We start from the raw sequence: 17,988 nt of genomic DNA, 5'->3' as shown, positions 1-17,988 counted from the left end.
TTGGTGTAATTCGTAGCACGTATTTTTGTTTGGCGGTAATATCAATACCTTTTGTGTGCAGTACCGATACAAATGAAACCTGCAACTCAATCGATATGGTCCATTAGTTTAACTGCAAAGGCTTGCGACAGAACATTCAGACTTTCAGCAGTTTTTCAACGTCTATGAATGTTTTCTTCATTCCGTTTCTTTTGGTAAGAGTTTGTGCTTTTGTGCCTACGCCTTAATGTAAGAACATTAGGTTGCATCGGTACCGCCTGACACTTCAGGTTAAATTCTCATGTTCTACATATTCATCGTTAAAGTCAGTTAGAAACGTTTGAAGATCGGAAAGGAGGACATACAAGGCGAGTTTCCTGAATCATGGATGGAACTTTGAACTTGTCTCGTCGCTTATGGATGTTCTATGTGTTGTTGTGGGCATGTGAAGGTAGGTAGTTCTAAAGGCCCCGTCACACAGAGCCTTTTTATTATTCATGAGACCAACTGCGCTGTGCGAAATGAACACTTTGACAGCACATGAAGACATTCTAACTCACTTTCTTAAAATAGTGGGACAACTGAAATGTGAAGGGATATTACTAATAGTTTTGAATTGCAATCTTAATTATAAAAGTGGGCTGAGCATCTTCATGGTTACATCAATATAAACTTGTCTTCAAAAAGACAATGATTAAATTTCAGTTTTAGAAAGATTGTGAAAGGCCGATAAAGGAAGAGAACTTCGATACAAAATTCACACACTACTCAAAAAGACACGACCTGAAGTGCATGACCAATACTCGTTCAAGAATCATGGCTATATTTTATAGTCACGAACATTTCTTTTGTTTTCTTGTCCGTCATGCGACTAGGTTTTTCTCGAGCCCAAGCGTGTCCACCTCTTTAGTCATTTTACGAGGGAAACTGCTACCGCTTCTTCGGCCAGAGGAAATCGTGGCATGATGCTGAAGCTCACTGCAATGAGTTCTTCACCAGTAAGAGCCAGGCCCATCTTGCGACCATCCGGGATTCCAGCACCAACGACTTACTCATTGAGATGTGGAAAACTACACTGATTTCAATTGAAGACGAAGGGGATCGTGTGTTAGAAGAAATTATTGATTTCAATTAAGTACTTTGAATAATATTGTGATAGTCAATCAAGGCATAATTAATTTTAAAGGAACACGTTGCCTTGGATCGGACGAATTGGTATTTGAAAAGCGTTTGAAACCGTTTGTTATGAAATGCATATGGTTAGAAAGATATTTTAAAAGTAGAATATAATGTTCCACACACACATGTCTCGAAATTGCACGGTTTTCCCTTTACGTCGCGAAGAAACGCGGTCAGCCATTTTGTGAAGTCAAAATGTTGACTCCATAATGGCCGACCTTGTTAGTTCGCGACGTAACAGGAAAAACTGTGCAATTTCGAGTGATGCTTGTGTGGATCATTATATTCTACTTTTAAAATATCTTTCTAACCATATGCATTTCATAACAAACGGTTTCAAAGCTTGTCAAAGACCAACTCGACCGATCCAAGGCAACATGTAATAAATAATTCACCGGTACAGGGTCAACATTTCTTTTGAGGGGAAAAGGTGATTGTTTTTATTGGCGGTTCCATCAAACTTTTGAGATATTTTTTAACTGTCTAATCAATACCAGTGTGGTAGTCAAGACCGGTACACCCGATACCAAGACCAACACCAGTAGGTCAAAGGGGGAGACCGGGCCCAATTTCATGGCTTTGCTTACCGCCGAATTCTGTGCTTACGATCACGATTCCCCGGTCACCTGCAAGCGCCGATTTTTTGCACTAGCCTTGTAAGCGTAGGATGTCTGAACGTGGAGTACGCACACGCAGAAAGGGAAATTCGCCGCTAAACTGTGAAATACGCTTGCCGTAAGCACATAATTCCCTGCTTCTGTAGGCGCCGATTCTGTGCTTACGGTAAGAAGAGCCATGAAATTGGTCCCTGGTCTCGAGACCGACAACATTGATCAATACAACATGTATATAATGACAAAAGGGGTCGTTTATTCGGAATTTTTTTTTAAGATACAGTCCAGTAGAGTCTGTGTCACTGCAGTGAGCTTAGGGATTGTGTCCAGTCCTCAAACAACTATTGTATGTTTGTGGTAAGATCGTTTGGTTTGCATTGCCAAATTTAGCTCTGTCACGTGTATGGTGTGCCCCGCCCCCGCCCCCACCCCCAAAAAATACTTAGATAAATATTTAAATGTTTACATGTTTCTCGAAAAAAATCAAGTTGCTTCAGAAAGAGCTGTTTCTCACGATGTGTTATACTATCAAAAACTCTCCATTGCTCGTTACCAAATAAGTTTTTATGCTAACAATTATTATGAGTAATTACCAATATAAATAGCGTCCAATATCGAGGTTGTTTACAGACTGTATTAAAGGCAGTGGACACTATTGGTAATTACTCAAAATAATTATTAGCATAAAACCTTTTTGGTGACGAGTAATGCGGAGAGGTTGATGGTATAAAACATTGTGAGAAACGGCTCCCTTTGAAGTGCCATAGTTTTCGAGAAAGAAGTAATTTTCCACGAATTTGATTTCAATACCTCAAGTTTAGAACTTGAGGTCTCGAAATCAACCATCTAAACGCACACAACTTCGTGTGACAAGGGTGTCTTTTTCTTCGATGTTCGATGACCGATTGAGCTCAAATTTTCCCAGGTTTGTTATTTCATGCATATGTTGAGATACACCAACTGTGAAGGCTAGTCGTTGACAATTACCACTGCCTTTAATTACATCAAAGTCTTGCAAATTTGCTCAAGTTATTTCCCCATTGACAAAACCCAAAAGCCCCCAGTAACTATAAGTTGAGGGACTTGAGCTAACTCTAACCCAAAACTACTCCTGATTTCAAGCTGTTTATTAAAACAAAACCAAGCCGAAACAAAAACCTAACCCAAAACTACTTTTCGGATTCAAGGCTGGCTGGTTAAAACCAACCAAAATTCAAAACAAAACCAAACCAAGTCAAAACCAAAACCAAACCGGACCGAAACCAAACCGACACAAAAATCAAAACAAACACCATCACCAAAACCAAACAAAACCAAACCAAAACCAAACCACATTAAGATCAAAACCTAAACCAAACCAAAACATTAGATTGTTTAACCCTACGGGTTAATTATTCATGCTTGTACATAATCGCTCCATACTCTCACGCCGATATCTCAAAATAGAGATATGCACATAGTGTTAGCACAAACCTCGTTAAACTTCAACCATACAAAGATTCAAAGCCTAATATGAGTCAACTTTACACTTTTTGTATTATTTAACAAAAAAAGTCACCCTTACTTCGGCTGCAGTACACGTGCTGGTACATGTCCCTGGAGAGTTTAAGTTTTCGTAATCAAGAGTTTGTTGAACTGTCAAACATATTTTGAAACGGTTCGTCTGAGCATCCTAACATAAACTCAAGGGTTGACTTAGTACGTAGTTTCTTAGGCATCTTAAATTGGTTGAAGGATGCTGCAGAGTTTGATAAGATGAAATCCTGTAGCTTCTTGAAGGACCCAGGCTTGACGACAACTACTAGTGGTTTCTTAATCCTTCCGATTTGTCGGTATACGTTGTAGTGTGTGTGCTTTTCGGCAAGGCTGGTATCAAACTTCGCATATCAAGAAAGAAAAAGGGAATACAATTTATTTGAAAGTAGATTACTACTTTCATATAATGATGAGCAATTGGAGGTTTTGTAACGCTAGGTGGCAGCAGACTTTAGGTCAGTTTCCATTGTTTACGTATTTCTGAGTAACAATGAATTTTCCTGGTAAGTCTGATGCTTAGTGTCACCAAAAGACTACCGTTGGCTTAAACTGCACCCCTAGTTAGGAAATGAGTTTAGAATCAGTAAAGGCTACAACACTATGTTTTTAATGAAGAACAAACCATTTGTAAACTTACGGTACACATTTGCTCCTCGGTCAAATCGTTGCCGCAGTGAGAATCGAACTCAAGAAACAAGATGTACCGCATGTTTAACTCTCCTATGTGGTGAAAAACAAGATATCGTGGATTTCACTTCCAGAATACAAACTGACAAACTGTAAATGTATGAAACAAGGGAGTTTGAAGTGATCAGAATAAATAGATGCGAAATCTAATTTGCTCAAAAATTCTGACTTTTCACAAAGAGATATCCCAAATAAATACATTTTAAAAAGTCAATATTACACAAAGAACAATTCATAGTGATACACATTAGTCCAGCTATTAAAGGCAGTGGACACTATTAGTAATTACTCAAAATAATTATTAGCATAAAACCTTACTTGGTGACGAGTAATGGGAAGAGGTTGATGGTATAAAACTTTTTGAGAAACGGCTCTCTCTGAAGTGTCATAGTTTTCGAGAAAGAAGTAATTTTTTATGTTACGATCCAAAAAACTCCAAACTATCCGTGAATATAAATCACTCAAAAAGCCTGAATTTCCTCAGATGCAACAAAGAAATCAAACAAGGTGACACTGATGTATAAGAACACAGAAACAAAGCGATTTAATGATAAAACTATCAACCACTTCAGTTACCGATTCGGTTTAACAAATATACAATGATTGATTAAATCAAATGTACATTAACAAATGGTTCTTATACAAAATAAGTATCTTACGGGCTAATACGTCGACAGCAACAGAAGATACGGTGAGGAACACAAACACTGGCTTTAAACGATCAGCTCCAGGGGCGATAAATAAGTTCTTTGCCGATGTGACTATGAGCTATCACGGGGTAAACTCACTCCGATAAAATGTCCAGAAGAAGACGAAACAACAACGGGTACACAATCTGACACCCGCCACAAAATATGGGGAAAAGGCCCCAAAATACCGAACTGTAGACTAAAGTTCGAAAATGTCCTTTCCGGAATCTAAATACGCTCTTTAACTGCACTCGTTCAAACGCGAACTCTATCACAAGCTCCTTCAATGAGTTGTATCACAATCACAGAAGTCGTAGCTTCCACCAGTCTTGCGTAATGTGTCCTCTCGAAAATTTCTCACAGCCCGTATTTAAAGGATTTGTGTGTGGTTTTCTAGAAAGTACTACACTAGATTATTCTAGATCCTTCATAACAGATAAGCGCCGCCCACAGTAGGTCAACGGACTTACACAAATAAAATGATTGACAGCGTGTGCACATGCATTACGCAGGGTCTCATAACATTTATGAGTTTGATTTCGAGACCTCGGATTTAGAACTTGGGGTCTCGAAATCAACCATTGTAATGCACACAACTTCGTGTGACAAGGGTGTTTTTTCTTTCATTATTATCTCGTAACTTTGAACTGAGCTAAAATTTTCACAGGCTTGTCATTTTATGCATATGTTGAGATACACCAAGTGAGAAGACTAGTCTTTGACAATTACAAATAGTGTCTAGTGTCTTTAAGCGCAAAACACAGAAACAAGTAAAATTGAGTGACTGTTTTGAGGGCCTTACGATGTCGCTTGAGTAGAATGACGCTGATTAATGTATAATCTAGCCCAAATGCTATAGCCTAAAGACGTATTAATTAACACATTAACCAGTTGTATGCAACGAACATGTCACAACACTGGCCTTAAATAAGACAAATATGTAAATTACACATTGTGTACATATCGGAATGCATTCCATTAAACAATCGACAACAATCTTTACCATTTGTTTCATCAGCCAGTAATGTACCCTCTGAACAAGTCCAGTTAAAAAGCGTCTTCTCTGGACAGTTGGCTACAGTTCGTTCAATCGCGTCCGCAACCAAAGGTAAGCCGACACGTTCATTACACATGTTAAATACGTCACTGACCCTACAAAGCAAACAACGACATTTCAGTTTGTTAAGGAATTTGGACTACACTTAAAGTAGTGTTGTGATGTGGGTTTTGAATGATAAATTAACCCATTGGACACTTTCGGTAAACAGTATTTTCCAAAGGCCCACACTTCCTGTATCACAATTTATGTATAAAATAACAAACCTGTGAAAATTAGAGTGGTGAGAAAATAACGGAGAAAACCAACTGTTGTTTCCGTACGTTTCACCCTGTCATGACATGTGTTTACAGTAAATCCGTAATTCTCACTAACGAGAACTGACAATTGTTTTAATGTTTAGTCTCAAAAAGTAAAGCATTTCATGCCCCGTAAGTTATTTGTAAATCTCTGAACTTTTATATTTTTTCAGTTCCAAAGAAATTAGTGTATAATGGCTTTAAGGAAGCAATTAAGGGAGTATAGCGACCGTGGTGTGTGAATGTCGAATTCGCACAAAAAACACGTATCTTTGGTTTCGAAGGATGATAAATAAACAGTGTGTAACCTCACTTGGGCATCCAGTCGACTCTGTTCATCCATCACATAGACTAGTAGATTATCGTACTTACCTTTCCTTGATCGTTATAATGGGACATTCCTCGTGAAAGCCTACCACTTGGATCATTTCTCCCATGCGGAATCGAAATAGTCCACCCCTAGTTGTGATAACGAGTTCATATCGTTCCCCTTGCTCAACTTCGTCAACCAAGAGAGTGTCTGGCTGCTTCTCGGCTCTTCAATTGAGTAATAAATGGATAATCAAATACAAACAAAACCATGCAAAACAAATAAATTCAACAAAATGTACATGTAGTTGTTAACACAGCCATAACTAACAACGTTTACAACACATTAACAATGATTGAATGAAGTTGAAGACGACTAAACGTTGCGACGCTAACGAGAAAAGCACATGTTCTTCTTTGGAACTTCATTTTGGGGGATATTACTGATTGGTATCAACGCAGAATGGCAATGACGTCACATTAAAGTCACCTGGAAGTGGTATTTTGTCAAGATAACTAAAATATGTGTTTTGATGAGTAAAAAATGAATAATCAGTTAACTAAGGTTCTACAAATTTAGTTTCCATTTTACTAACAAATTTAAAAGTAGGCCCGACCTGAGAGGGCGCTGTTCGTGGCGTCTCTCGAGGCGCAATATTTGAAGCACGGGGCTGAAAGTTTGTGCTGCACAGCGCTGGAAATAACCGGACCGGACCACTTTGCAAACTGACCAAATTTATAGTTGTTTGGCTGCCTCAAGTAGCAATACACGTGGTCAACATTGCCGGAAAATGCAAGAAATAAACCTTTCTTCGAAACGAAACTCACGACTAGGACTTGCATATACTTGCACGTACGTGTGTTCAATGTTCGATCGAGGCAAAGTCTGCCTCGATTGACGCCACAAAAGGGGTAGGCGGAGTCACCCTCAAACAACTTTATCTATGTTTTAAACATATAAATCGTTCCCAAAAATCACTCAAAAAATAATTTTATTGTTCATTTACATATACTCTAATGTTTGAAGGAAAATAAATGATATTTGTAGGTGACTTTTTAAGGCCAAGGCTTTGCAGATAATTGCTTCAATGTGAGCAGGCATGGCATTTGTAATGAGTTTTCAGGGTAAACAAACAACTCAGTGCTAGTTCCTTTCGATGCTTTTTCGGTTGTTGTGCACGGTATCATGGTGAATTGAGTCTAACTAAAGAGCTTGCTTGTTTTCCTTAAACTCATGTGCAGATAACCCTAAGCAGGCATTATAGGAACGTATCTCACTACATGGGCTGATGTATGTTTTACATTTATGACATCTCACATAATTCAAGCGACATGGTGATGCACATTCGATGACCAGTTGAACTCAAATTTTCACAGGTTGTGTATTTTATGCATAATGTTTGGATGCATCAAGTGAGCATACTGGTCTTTGAAATTACCAAACATGTCCAAACCTCATTTTGGCATAACATTAATAAGAGCTACCCTACTTTGCATGAGAAGTGAAACTTAGTATCAATTAGCTTACGTGTGTTTTTCTGGAATGAATTCATAGACAGCTTGGTCTAGTAGCAGGACATATTGAATCTTTGGTGGATGGAGATTTAAAGCGAACTCTCCTTCTGTACTTCCGTAATCCGCAGCAAGGATCGGAATGCCTGTGGTTAAGAAAACAAGAGAAATACAACGGAGGAGTTGTGAAACGGATGTGGATTGACTTCTACATATTTTTCTCAGGGCTGTGTAGAGCTGAGTTTCAAGTTTCGATGACCGAGTTTGAAGCTCGAATCCAATTCATAATGCTTGTGTTCTTTCTGGACAAGTCGTGTTTTTGTCATTTTCATCAACACGGGGCGGCCACGTACTCGCGAGGGATATTCTTGATGTGGGGACTAAACGTACCTGCGTTATAGCCATTGTTGGACCCTTTCGGTAAACAGTGTTTTCCAAGGCCCACACTTTGTGTACCGCAACTTCTATATCAAATAACAAATTTGTAAAATTTTAGGCTCAATCGGTAATAAAGCATTTCATGGAATAATATTTCAAGAGAAGTCTGTCATCATTGCCTTCTGTAAACCCTGTAAGTTATTTGTAAATCTGTGAACTTTTATTTTTTTTCTGAACCGAAAGGGTCCAATGGCTTAAGTGTTCAGCAAATGTTGTTTTATCATTTCCACGGGTCGAATGGGTTTGTCTACAGCATTTTCTCAAAGATGTCATTATTTATGAAGTATGTCGTATGTTGTCCAAGTGTTGCTGGATTAATTGACAAAATAACATACCTATTTTATACACAACGGATGCTGACAAAGTGTTGGTCTGCCCCTTCTAATAAAAACAAGGTCTCATGTTGATTGACACTCCCTCTGATGGGACGTGTGGCTTGGCCTTGCTTAAGATATCATTGTATATGGATTGACCAATTCGTGCTATGTTATTAAACAGCTACTTGAGCGGATTTGTTTAAACGGAAATGCATTTTAACTTGTTTATAATGCGTTTGTTCACCATTGGAATGTAATGCTGATCTGTTTTGACGGCTATACAAATTGGAGCTCCTGACTATGACGTAACACGAGTGATTACGTAGCGGAGCTTTTCGCTAATCTTTCAGAAAATGTCGCTATGATAATTTTTTTTTAAATTACAATTTATTTATAGTCATATGACTTGATTTCTTATTGATTGAACACACTTCAAATGAAATTCAGCAAAGTTCACGACTTGACATTTTTTTTCGTTCAGTAGAAAACATCCCTTGAAATATTTGCGACTGAAATGTCTTATTCGATGTTTCAGACAAAAATATTTAAATTTTTCAAACAAAAATTGTTATTTGAGGAGAAACGAATAAAACTAATTTCCCGTCTGGTGTTTATCGCTCAGTGTGATCGTTTTATTCCTTGTTTGAACGATGTAATGCCAAATGTGTAATCTGTTTTCACTATTTTCTCGTGACCCAGATGGCCGATCGATTTAAAACTTTACATGTTTGCCAGTTTACATATCATGATATCTATGTAGATACTTACTTACCTTCCGTTTGTCCCGAGGCTTTAATTTTATGCAAGTGACCTCCTTGCTCAGCCGACACAATTAGTTTGAGGTTTGGCCAGACTCTGGCAAATATTTCCCGGAATCCCTTGGAGAACTCCACCGTTAGTTCATCAGCTCGCTGTGGGTTGGGTGTCAATGAAGAATTGAGACTTTCTAAGATGCTTGGAGGTATATTTAAATCAAGATTCACTCTTCCTGTTTGTATATCATCCACCAACATTTTCCAGTTTTCTCTAAGAACGGTTATTACTCTTGCAAGCTGAAAAGTGAACACCGTGAAGATCGCGCCTAGATTTCTGTCCATTAAGCCAAACAAGAGATGAACGTATAACAGTTCAAAGTCGGTCTGGATTTCAAATCCAGCATTTGGAGTGTTCTGCATGCTGAAGAATTTATGGCCTTTATCAGGAACCTGGATTGCACGTCCGAATTTCACGCCAGATTTTGATTTCAAAGAATTATTTTTTGAAAGGCAAAAAATGTATCTCTGTGCGGGGCTTGGGCACTCGAGATACTCCCCAGCAACACAACGCCTGGCGATGAAGATTGAGAAGTTAACCATGTTAAGTTGTGATTGGACGATTGGTATCACCTTGCTAGGTCCTGTAGTTCCAGATGTAAGACCAAATCGAACTAAAGTTTCTCCAACAAAGACGTTCGGTTCTCCATCAGTCAGTCTCTGAACATACTTCCGGTAGTGGTCGTAGTCAGTCAGTGGATGCTTTGTTTGTAACTCCTTCAAGGATAGGATTTCTTCAAGACGATGCTCTTTGCCATACTCCGTGCCTGCGTCTCGTTTGATTAAAACTCGGAGCAGGGATTCCTGTGCTTCTCGGGTGCTCTTCCATAGCTTGGTCATCTTTGGCATGAAGACGTAGCGGACCCAAATCGCATCGTACACATTACATACATAACAAATAAGAAGACTTCGAAGAGTGTGAGTCTCAGAGCAGGGTATCAGACTTATGTGCAAGGCAACACCAAGAGATATGGACAGCAGAACAATCAACAATCCTGAAAAATTAATAAAGAAAGCAAACAATCATTACATTTGAGATGTTCATCAGAGCCCCGCTAGTGCCAAAAAGAGTTGTCGCAAGTGTTGCGAGTTGCCTCAGGCTTGCAATTAAAATCACACGTAACTACCACATCATATAGTTCTAGTCGCACTCAGGTTCTACATTGCTCATTCCGTGTCAGACAACATACTTGTTTACCTACCTATTTGTACCTACCAGAATAACGTTAACAGCAAACACACCATAGCATGTGTACAATTTGTGGTTGGTATCCTACACACTTTTGTTTAGCAGACAATATTGTTAAGCAATCTTTTCGAGTAAAGGGGCTCCATGAAATTCGGGCCAAGGTAAAGCCAGCAATGCTCGAAATTGTTAAATCTCGAATATATTTCTCTTTGCTTTTTACGAGTTGCATTTGTATCAATGGTTTTGAAGGACTTACCTACGCATATCACAACTGGTGTTGACTTCAAGTCAAAGGAGAAATCTAACACACAGCTCATTAAGATCAAGATGAATGCAATCCACAATCTGCAACGAGATGCCCAATTCATAATGCAAGATCTTCAATCACGCTATTGCATAGAATAAATTCCCCCTTGTTTTATAAATCTAGTTCTTTTGGCTTTATTACGCACTTATACACTTCAGGCTGCCAAAGTTATAGTCACACGTATATTAGGGAGCACGTATCTATTTAACCGCCCGAGAGCTAGGCCGAAACGGGCCGAATCTGGCGGTTTGCCGATCAACAACAGAAATGACTGGTGTCATGAATAATCCGCTTATCAGGGGTTAAAGTTGCTCACCTTTGCTCATTAAACCTTCACAACCTCAACACAATGGTGTTGGGTCTGGATGGGCCGGGGCACTAACAATAGGCTCGACGGGTCCTTTGTCAAGTGGCTGACAATTAAGGGATTATAGGGTTACTGCCCACAACTACAGACTGAATAAGCTGGAAAGACTTCGCTCCCAACGTTTAGCCAACAGCCTTATCTACCTCCTTTTCAAATTGACATATGGAGGTCGTTCACACGCCGTACTAAAGTTGGTCTAAGTCCACTTAGACCGGTTCGGGTTCAACTTTTGTGCGTGTGAACGCAAATAAAGTTAGACCGGATCGGGTTTAAACCCCAAAACTTAAACCGTCCAGCGAGGCGGTCTAAGTCTAAACCGGTTCGGGTTTATCTTTTAACACTGCGTGTGGACAGAATGACATCCGGTTTTAACTCACAACGGACGACCCATTGTGTGGTTCAATGCACACGCCCGGGACCCGGAGTATTTGTATACGGTTTCTGTTGCCTCTGATGCTGAAAAGCACCGAGTATTTATATTACTTTCTTGCCGCTTACCGAGTTGGCGAAACCCTCTCGATCGGTGTATGCAGTTTAACACAGGCCCACGCCCATGATTTATTAAATTCTGAAACAAAATTATATTTTCCAAGCTTTTTTGTTGAGTGTCCTACAATAAATTGAAACTGTTTTTCATGCGTATACTACGAGCGCAGCGAAGAAGCATTTTTGTAATGCTTCTCACGTGTACAGCGCTGCCATCCCATAGTGATCACTCTCTGATATCCCATAGTTACCATCACCGATCCCGTGGATGTGCCTTTCTATTGCCGTCACCGTTACTAGCGTGCTGTACTTTCAATCTAGGAGAATGAACTGCAGTGGGCGCGAGGCTGTGTGTAGGGGAAATTCCCTACGCCAGCAATATCACCACGTTGTTGGGAAGTGGGAAAATACTGCAAAGTACATGTATTTACGTAACTTGCACGTGTGTAGTTGTGTTTATGAACGAATCGGAATAAAAATCGCGGCACCAGCTTTTGAGAGATCGCAACTTCCAATCGATTGAAGTACAAACTAAAAGTATTTATTAAATCGGAAACAATGGTTTAAAACAAAACACAAAAATAAAACGTGTTCTGTTTCATGGAATATGGACAATATTTTGGTGAGTTTTCTCGGCGGTTTGTATCAATATTTTGTTTGTTTAAAAAAATAATTTCGAGTCGTGTTCATGTTTGTTTTAAGTGCCCATATCCTCCTAACGGTAAAACTGTTACCGCGTTCGATTGAGCCATTTGTATCCAATATTTATGCCCTGTCTGATCATCCAGGGCATGGGACACTCAGTATCTCGGCATACTCGGTGCGTGAATCTGATGAATAAAACCGGATGTTAGAGCAACGGGTCGCGTCTACTTTGACCTCTTAAAACCGAAGATAAACCGGATCGGGTTTAACTCTGTGCTGTCTGAACGCAATGGGTTTTTATTTTTACGACCACCCCCCGCTGCTCGTAAAAGTTAGACCGGTTCGGGTCTGTGTCTGAACATACCCATGTAGTCAGCATCTGATATCAAAGCTTAATATAATTGTTTAGTTTGAACTCATTAAAACAACTGATTAAAACAAATTCGAATAAATACTTAGAAGTAAATCTTCACTAGAATCTGTCGTCGGTTTGCTCACAACGATGTCTTCACAGGTCGTATGCCAGACGTGTTGGTACGTCTGCGTGCGTGATACAATATAAGGAACCATGCGAAAGTGCGCCCTCTTGTTTGAATAAATCTTTTTTTCTGTACCATGCAGCCTAAGCTAAGTGTTCGTTTATTTCAAAGACATGTATCTAGAAATGATTATACGTTAGTAAATTTGTGTCAGTACACAATATAGATAGTGCGATAAAAGTATTTATATCTGACTAAATTTATCGTGTAAGCTGAATAAAATATTGAGTAATACATTAAGGTTGTTGTAAGTTTTTTCCCCGTTGGACTTAATTTGGCTGTCGTCAGTGAAGTAGGCGTGATGAGCAAAAAAAAAAAAAAAAAAAAGTAAACATTACAGCCCGTTTAAATCGTGCAACACCATAATTAAAAGAAACAACTTGTCAGTTGTGGAAAGTAAACATGGCTGAATCCACAATTTATTTTGGGACTATAAATGGAGATTAGGTATTTTAGGGAGAAATATTTGTATTCTTCTTTGGTCCTGTGCCGTTAAACTGTAAGTCCATCCTTAAATTCGTATTCATGTCTGCACCATCGGACCCTTCTCTAATCCGGGCACAAAGGGCCTTTGTCCAAGTCATCAGGGATTAACAGTCGCCCATATTCCTTTGTGTACCAAAAGCTGGGTACACTCAAAAAAATGTTTTGTTCAACTTACTTAATTTTATTAAGGCAAGTTTGTTGCCTCAATTTTATTGAGTAGATTGAACGGGATAAGAATTTAAGTTCTTGGTACTTTTATTCCTCAAGTTATTTAAACTTAAAATGTCAAAGTCCAGTTAACTTAAAAATTATGTGTTCCTCGCTTTTTCAAGTTAGCTTTACTAATTGAAATGAGTTGGGATGACATATTACGATTCATTTACTATTACTCAATTCTAAGGCAAGTTGAAATAAATTGAGGCTAGAAGTAGGCGCTACGTTTAATTGTAAGTAAAATAAACTCAAAACGCGTTTTCTTCGAATTCATTAATTGTATTAAGGCAAGTTTGTTGACTCGATATAATTGAGTAAATTGAACGGGACAAGAATATAAGTTCTTTGTACTTGTATTCCCCAAGTTTGTTAAACTTAAAATATCACAGCCCAATTTACTCATTGTGATGCAACTAATATTACTTCCTATGGTAAGTTGAATTAACTTACCATTCGAAGTGAGCGCTACTTTTCATTTGAAGTAAAATTAACTAAAAACCAATTGATTAAATCAATTCAATTTTACTCAGTATGGGTTTGTTTGATTTATTTGAATTTAGTTATTAACCTAACAAAATTATATTATTGTATGTAACTTGATTTTGCAAGGTAAATAGGCGCAAATAATTTAAGTTTGTGCTACTCACATTTAACAATCACAAAAATAAAATGATCCGGGCAAGTTTAATTGATTGAGGTAGATTCCACAAGGTATTTATTCAGATTGCACATGAAATTAAACTGAATTACAGCTACAATAATAGTACTTAAATGTTTTAAACTTAATTCGCAGTGTGATTTTATACTGGTGTGTAATATTATGATGCAAGAATTAACACAAATCAATGTGTTAACAATTTAAGTCATAGAGTTGACGGAAATTAACTGAGTTGAGGAAATTAACCAATTAGGGGGTAAATTACATACTGATATTTGTAAATAACACTCAAACAAAATCATGAAAGTGATTTCTGTGTGTTACTAAAATTATTGACACTCCAAATTCAGTAAGGTTTGACTTGCGGTTTGTGCAATTATCTACCATGAACGTATTTATTTTATGTAAACATAATATGAACAACAACAACAACAATAATTTTTAACAATAACATCAGCAAACTCGTTTGAACACTCTTGAAGAATTTGGGTACTTTTTGTAACACATAATACAATTTCCACAGATTCCTATTAAACTTACATCGTTTGAAGATATTGACAGTAGAAAGCTTATATTACTTGCTGAGGTGCTGTAGTTTTTGAGAAAAAAAATGGTTTACTCATTCCTCAGCAAGTAACATTGTAAGGGAAGCTTTCTACTATCATTATTTTAAAACTGTATGAGTTTAATGTAAATCTGTGGATATTGTGTTTTGTATCACACAAAAAGTACCCATACAGACCCTTTAACTTCATAGCATAATCACATAAAAAATACCTTGCTTTGTTGTATCAATTTTTAGTTGTGTTTATGATACAACTTTCATTTGTTAACGTCTCAATTATCTGACACGGACGTTATTAAATACAGTATTTTTTTGGCAAGTGGTCATACGCTTCAAAACAATATTCTCTTGACGGTGTGGAACATAACTAAAGTACAGATTTTTCAAAAAGAACTTTTGAAGAAAAAGCATCTGGCTGACAAGCTATATCAAGCAGGTTTAGAATGCATTTATAAGATAAGACTTTTTTGGACTATTCTTTTAAAAAATAAATTTCAAGTTAACACCCCCCCCCCCCCGAAAGATGTATTTTTGTTAGTCTTTGTTAAGCGAGTAAAATTAGTGGAATAATAAAAGATAATGTACTTCAATAAGGTGTCTCTAGCAAAGAGACCTACTGCAGGTTATTATTTACAAACAATAATTTTTAAGCTAAGGATCCATTTAGTTGACCTTTAAAAAAATCCTTAAAAAGTGCAGAGAAATCAACTTTAGGTCATTGTAATGTCTAGCATTGGATATAGATATTCAGCTTGCTCAACCTTAATGTTACATCACTTTAAAGGGAAACGTTGCATTGGATCGATCGAGTTGGTCATTGAAAAGTGTTTGAAACCGTTTGATACACTTTTCCTTGGTTTCAAACACTTTTCATGGACCAACTCGACCAATCCAAGGCAACATGTCCCTTTAAGTAATAAGTAGAAAAAAGGATTGTTCAGTAAAACTTGTATAAAGGTACATGATTAATTATAGCATTACATTGGCAAGTGGTCAGCTGGTTTCAATCACTATTCTTTAGAACAACATATGGTTTTTGAAGAACTACTTCTTGTCTGCGGTGGGAAAAATGTCTTTGCCATTTTTTCCATAATCACTTTCCATTGTGTGTTTTCTTCAATTAATCAAGAAGAACAGTCCGTTCCTTTTCAGAGCTTGCAGCTGTTTCATCACCAGGAAATTCAGGGAGGTAGTTAACTTCTGCCTTCTGCCTTTCTTGTTTTTTTGTTATGTTCTTGGCTGATTTAGAGTGATTTTACAGTTAGTTCTGTGCATCCGTGATTTCGCAATTTTGATCTATAGTTACCCATCTTGAGTTTAAGGCTTATTTTCCAACCAAGTTAGCCAGTGGCAGCACCTGGTTCTTTCAGGTATGGGTGCTTCTTGACAAATGCTTGTGCTACAGAGCAGAACTGATCATCTGATGGATAGGCCTTGTAGCTAAACATGGCTTCAGCAAGTTTTTCCAAAATATCAGATTTCATTCCTGTGGGGTTTGTCAAAGTTCCATCCTTCTCAAACTGTTTTTTCCCCGTTTGAAAGTTTCATCTCTGTGTCGATTGAGAAGAATGGGATTGGAAAGACGGTAGGCCACTGAAGTGCTCTATCTGTACTACATGTACTTACAGCAGTAGACATGGATGATGCTTCCGACATCGACGGGGACGATGACAGCAGAGATCAATTACTCAAAGGATCAAACACAGTGTCAATGTCTGTGTCTGAATCTGAATCAGGAATAGAAAGTGGAACGACTTTGATAGTTCCCCTGTCTTTAATATCCTTGAGTGATGATAAGTTCATGAAATTATCAAAGTCCGGATCAATGAATTGGAGACTGAATTCCCCTTTGAGTTCAAACCTCTCCTTGACTTGGTTCTTCAAATCCTGCACACTTTCCAGCCCAGGGGGTAGAATCAGCTTCTGGATGTTTCCTTCGGTGATGATGACTCTCAACATTATGCACGATGGTACAACAAGTGCATCTGCCATCTTGACTATCTGTCATAAAAGAAACGAGAACAACACAATTAAATCATTAAGATTAATTTTTCTTTTGTTTGTTAAATTACAGTAGTCTAAAGCCAAAGTTAACTAAATTTGTTTATAAATGAGTAACTATAACTAAATATTTTGTTGTTTGGACTTAATTTATTTCTGTGCAAACTACATACCCTTCAGTAAAACTTACTTAATTACAAACAAGTAACTATTACTGTGTGTTTTTGTTGTTTGGACCTAACTAATTTGAGTGCAAATTACATAACCTTCAGTAATCCCAACTTTATATATAAATGAATACTTTTACTTTGTGTTTGTTTTGATTAATTTACTTTAATTTACTTAATTTACTTTAGTGTAAAACACATACCTTCAGTAAAACTAACTTTGTTTGTAAATGAGTAACTATTACTTTGTGTTTTGTGTTGCTTGGACTTAATTTATTTATGTGTAACACACATAACCTTCAGTCAAACTAAATTTGTTTGTAAATGAGTAACTATTACTTTGTGTTTTTGTTGTTTATTTTGGTGTAAAACAAAAACCCTTCAGTAAAACTAACTTTGTTTATAAATGAGTAACTATTACTTTGTGTTTTTGTTGCTTGACTTAACTTATTTATGTGTAACACACATAACCTTCAGTCAAACTAACTTTGTTTATAAATGAGTAACTATTACTTTGTGTTTTTGTTGTTTATTTTGGTGTAAAACAAAAACCTTTCAGTAAAACTAACTTTGTTTATAAATGAGTAACTATTACTTTGTGTTTTTGTTGTTTGGACTCAATTTATTTAGGTGTAAAACACAAACCCTTCAGTAAACCCAACTTTTTTTATGAATGAGTAACTCTTACTTTGTGTTTTTGTTGTTTGGACTTAATTCATTTTGGTGTAAAACACTAACCCTTCAGTAAAACTAACTTTGTTTATAAATGAGTAACTATAACTTTGTGTTTTTGTTCTTTTGACTCAATTTATTAATGTGTAACATACAGAACCTTCAGTGAAACCAACTTTGTTAATTAATGAGTAACTATTACTTTATGTTGTTGTTGTTTGGACTTCATATTTTTGGGTGCAACACACATAAACTTCGGTAAAAC

At 37.3% G+C, this 17,988-nt stretch overlaps 1 protein-coding gene across 1 annotated transcript; it reads right to left on the bottom strand.

The window, feature by feature from the left end:
* Nucleotides 1-2,319: 2,319 nt before the first annotated feature.
* LOC139938696 (uncharacterized) lies at nucleotides 2,320-10,985 on the bottom strand. Its single transcript, XM_071934312.1, has 6 exons — nucleotides 10,874-10,985; nucleotides 9,389-10,423; nucleotides 7,878-8,007; nucleotides 6,413-6,577; nucleotides 3,946-4,028; nucleotides 2,320-3,649 (listed from the first exon to the last, which is right to left on the bottom strand). The coding sequence occupies exons 1-5, from the start codon at nucleotides 10,983-10,985 to the stop codon at nucleotides 3,995-3,997; spliced, it is 1,476 nt and encodes a 491-aa protein (XP_071790413.1). The 3' UTR covers nucleotides 2,320-3,649; nucleotides 3,946-3,994.
* Between the last annotated feature and the right edge of the window lie 7,003 nt (nucleotides 10,986-17,988).

The sequence above is a fragment of the Asterias amurensis genome, chromosome 6, assembly GCF_032118995.1.
Source record: "Asterias amurensis chromosome 6, ASM3211899v1".
Lineage (NCBI taxonomy): Eukaryota > Metazoa > Echinodermata > Asteroidea > Forcipulatida > Asteriidae > Asterias > Asterias amurensis.
The sequence above is the reverse complement of the archived record's forward strand: the minus strand, read 5'-3'. Positions and strand labels throughout refer to the sequence as shown.

Excerpts from the sequence above, each read along its gene's own strand:
- LOC139938696 (XM_071934312.1), bottom strand. The coding sequence starts at position 10,985 with ATGAATTGGGCATCTCGTTGCAGATTGTGGATTGCATTCATCTTGATC. Across the intron at positions 10,424-10,873 it reads ACCAGTTGTGATATGCGTAG|GATTGTTGATTGTTCTGCTG; the intron begins GTAAGTCCTTCA and ends TTAATTTTTCAG. Across the intron at positions 8,008-9,388 it reads AGCCTCGGGACAAACGGAAG|GCATTCCGATCCTTGCTGCG; the intron begins GTAAGTAAGTAT and ends TCTTAACCACAG.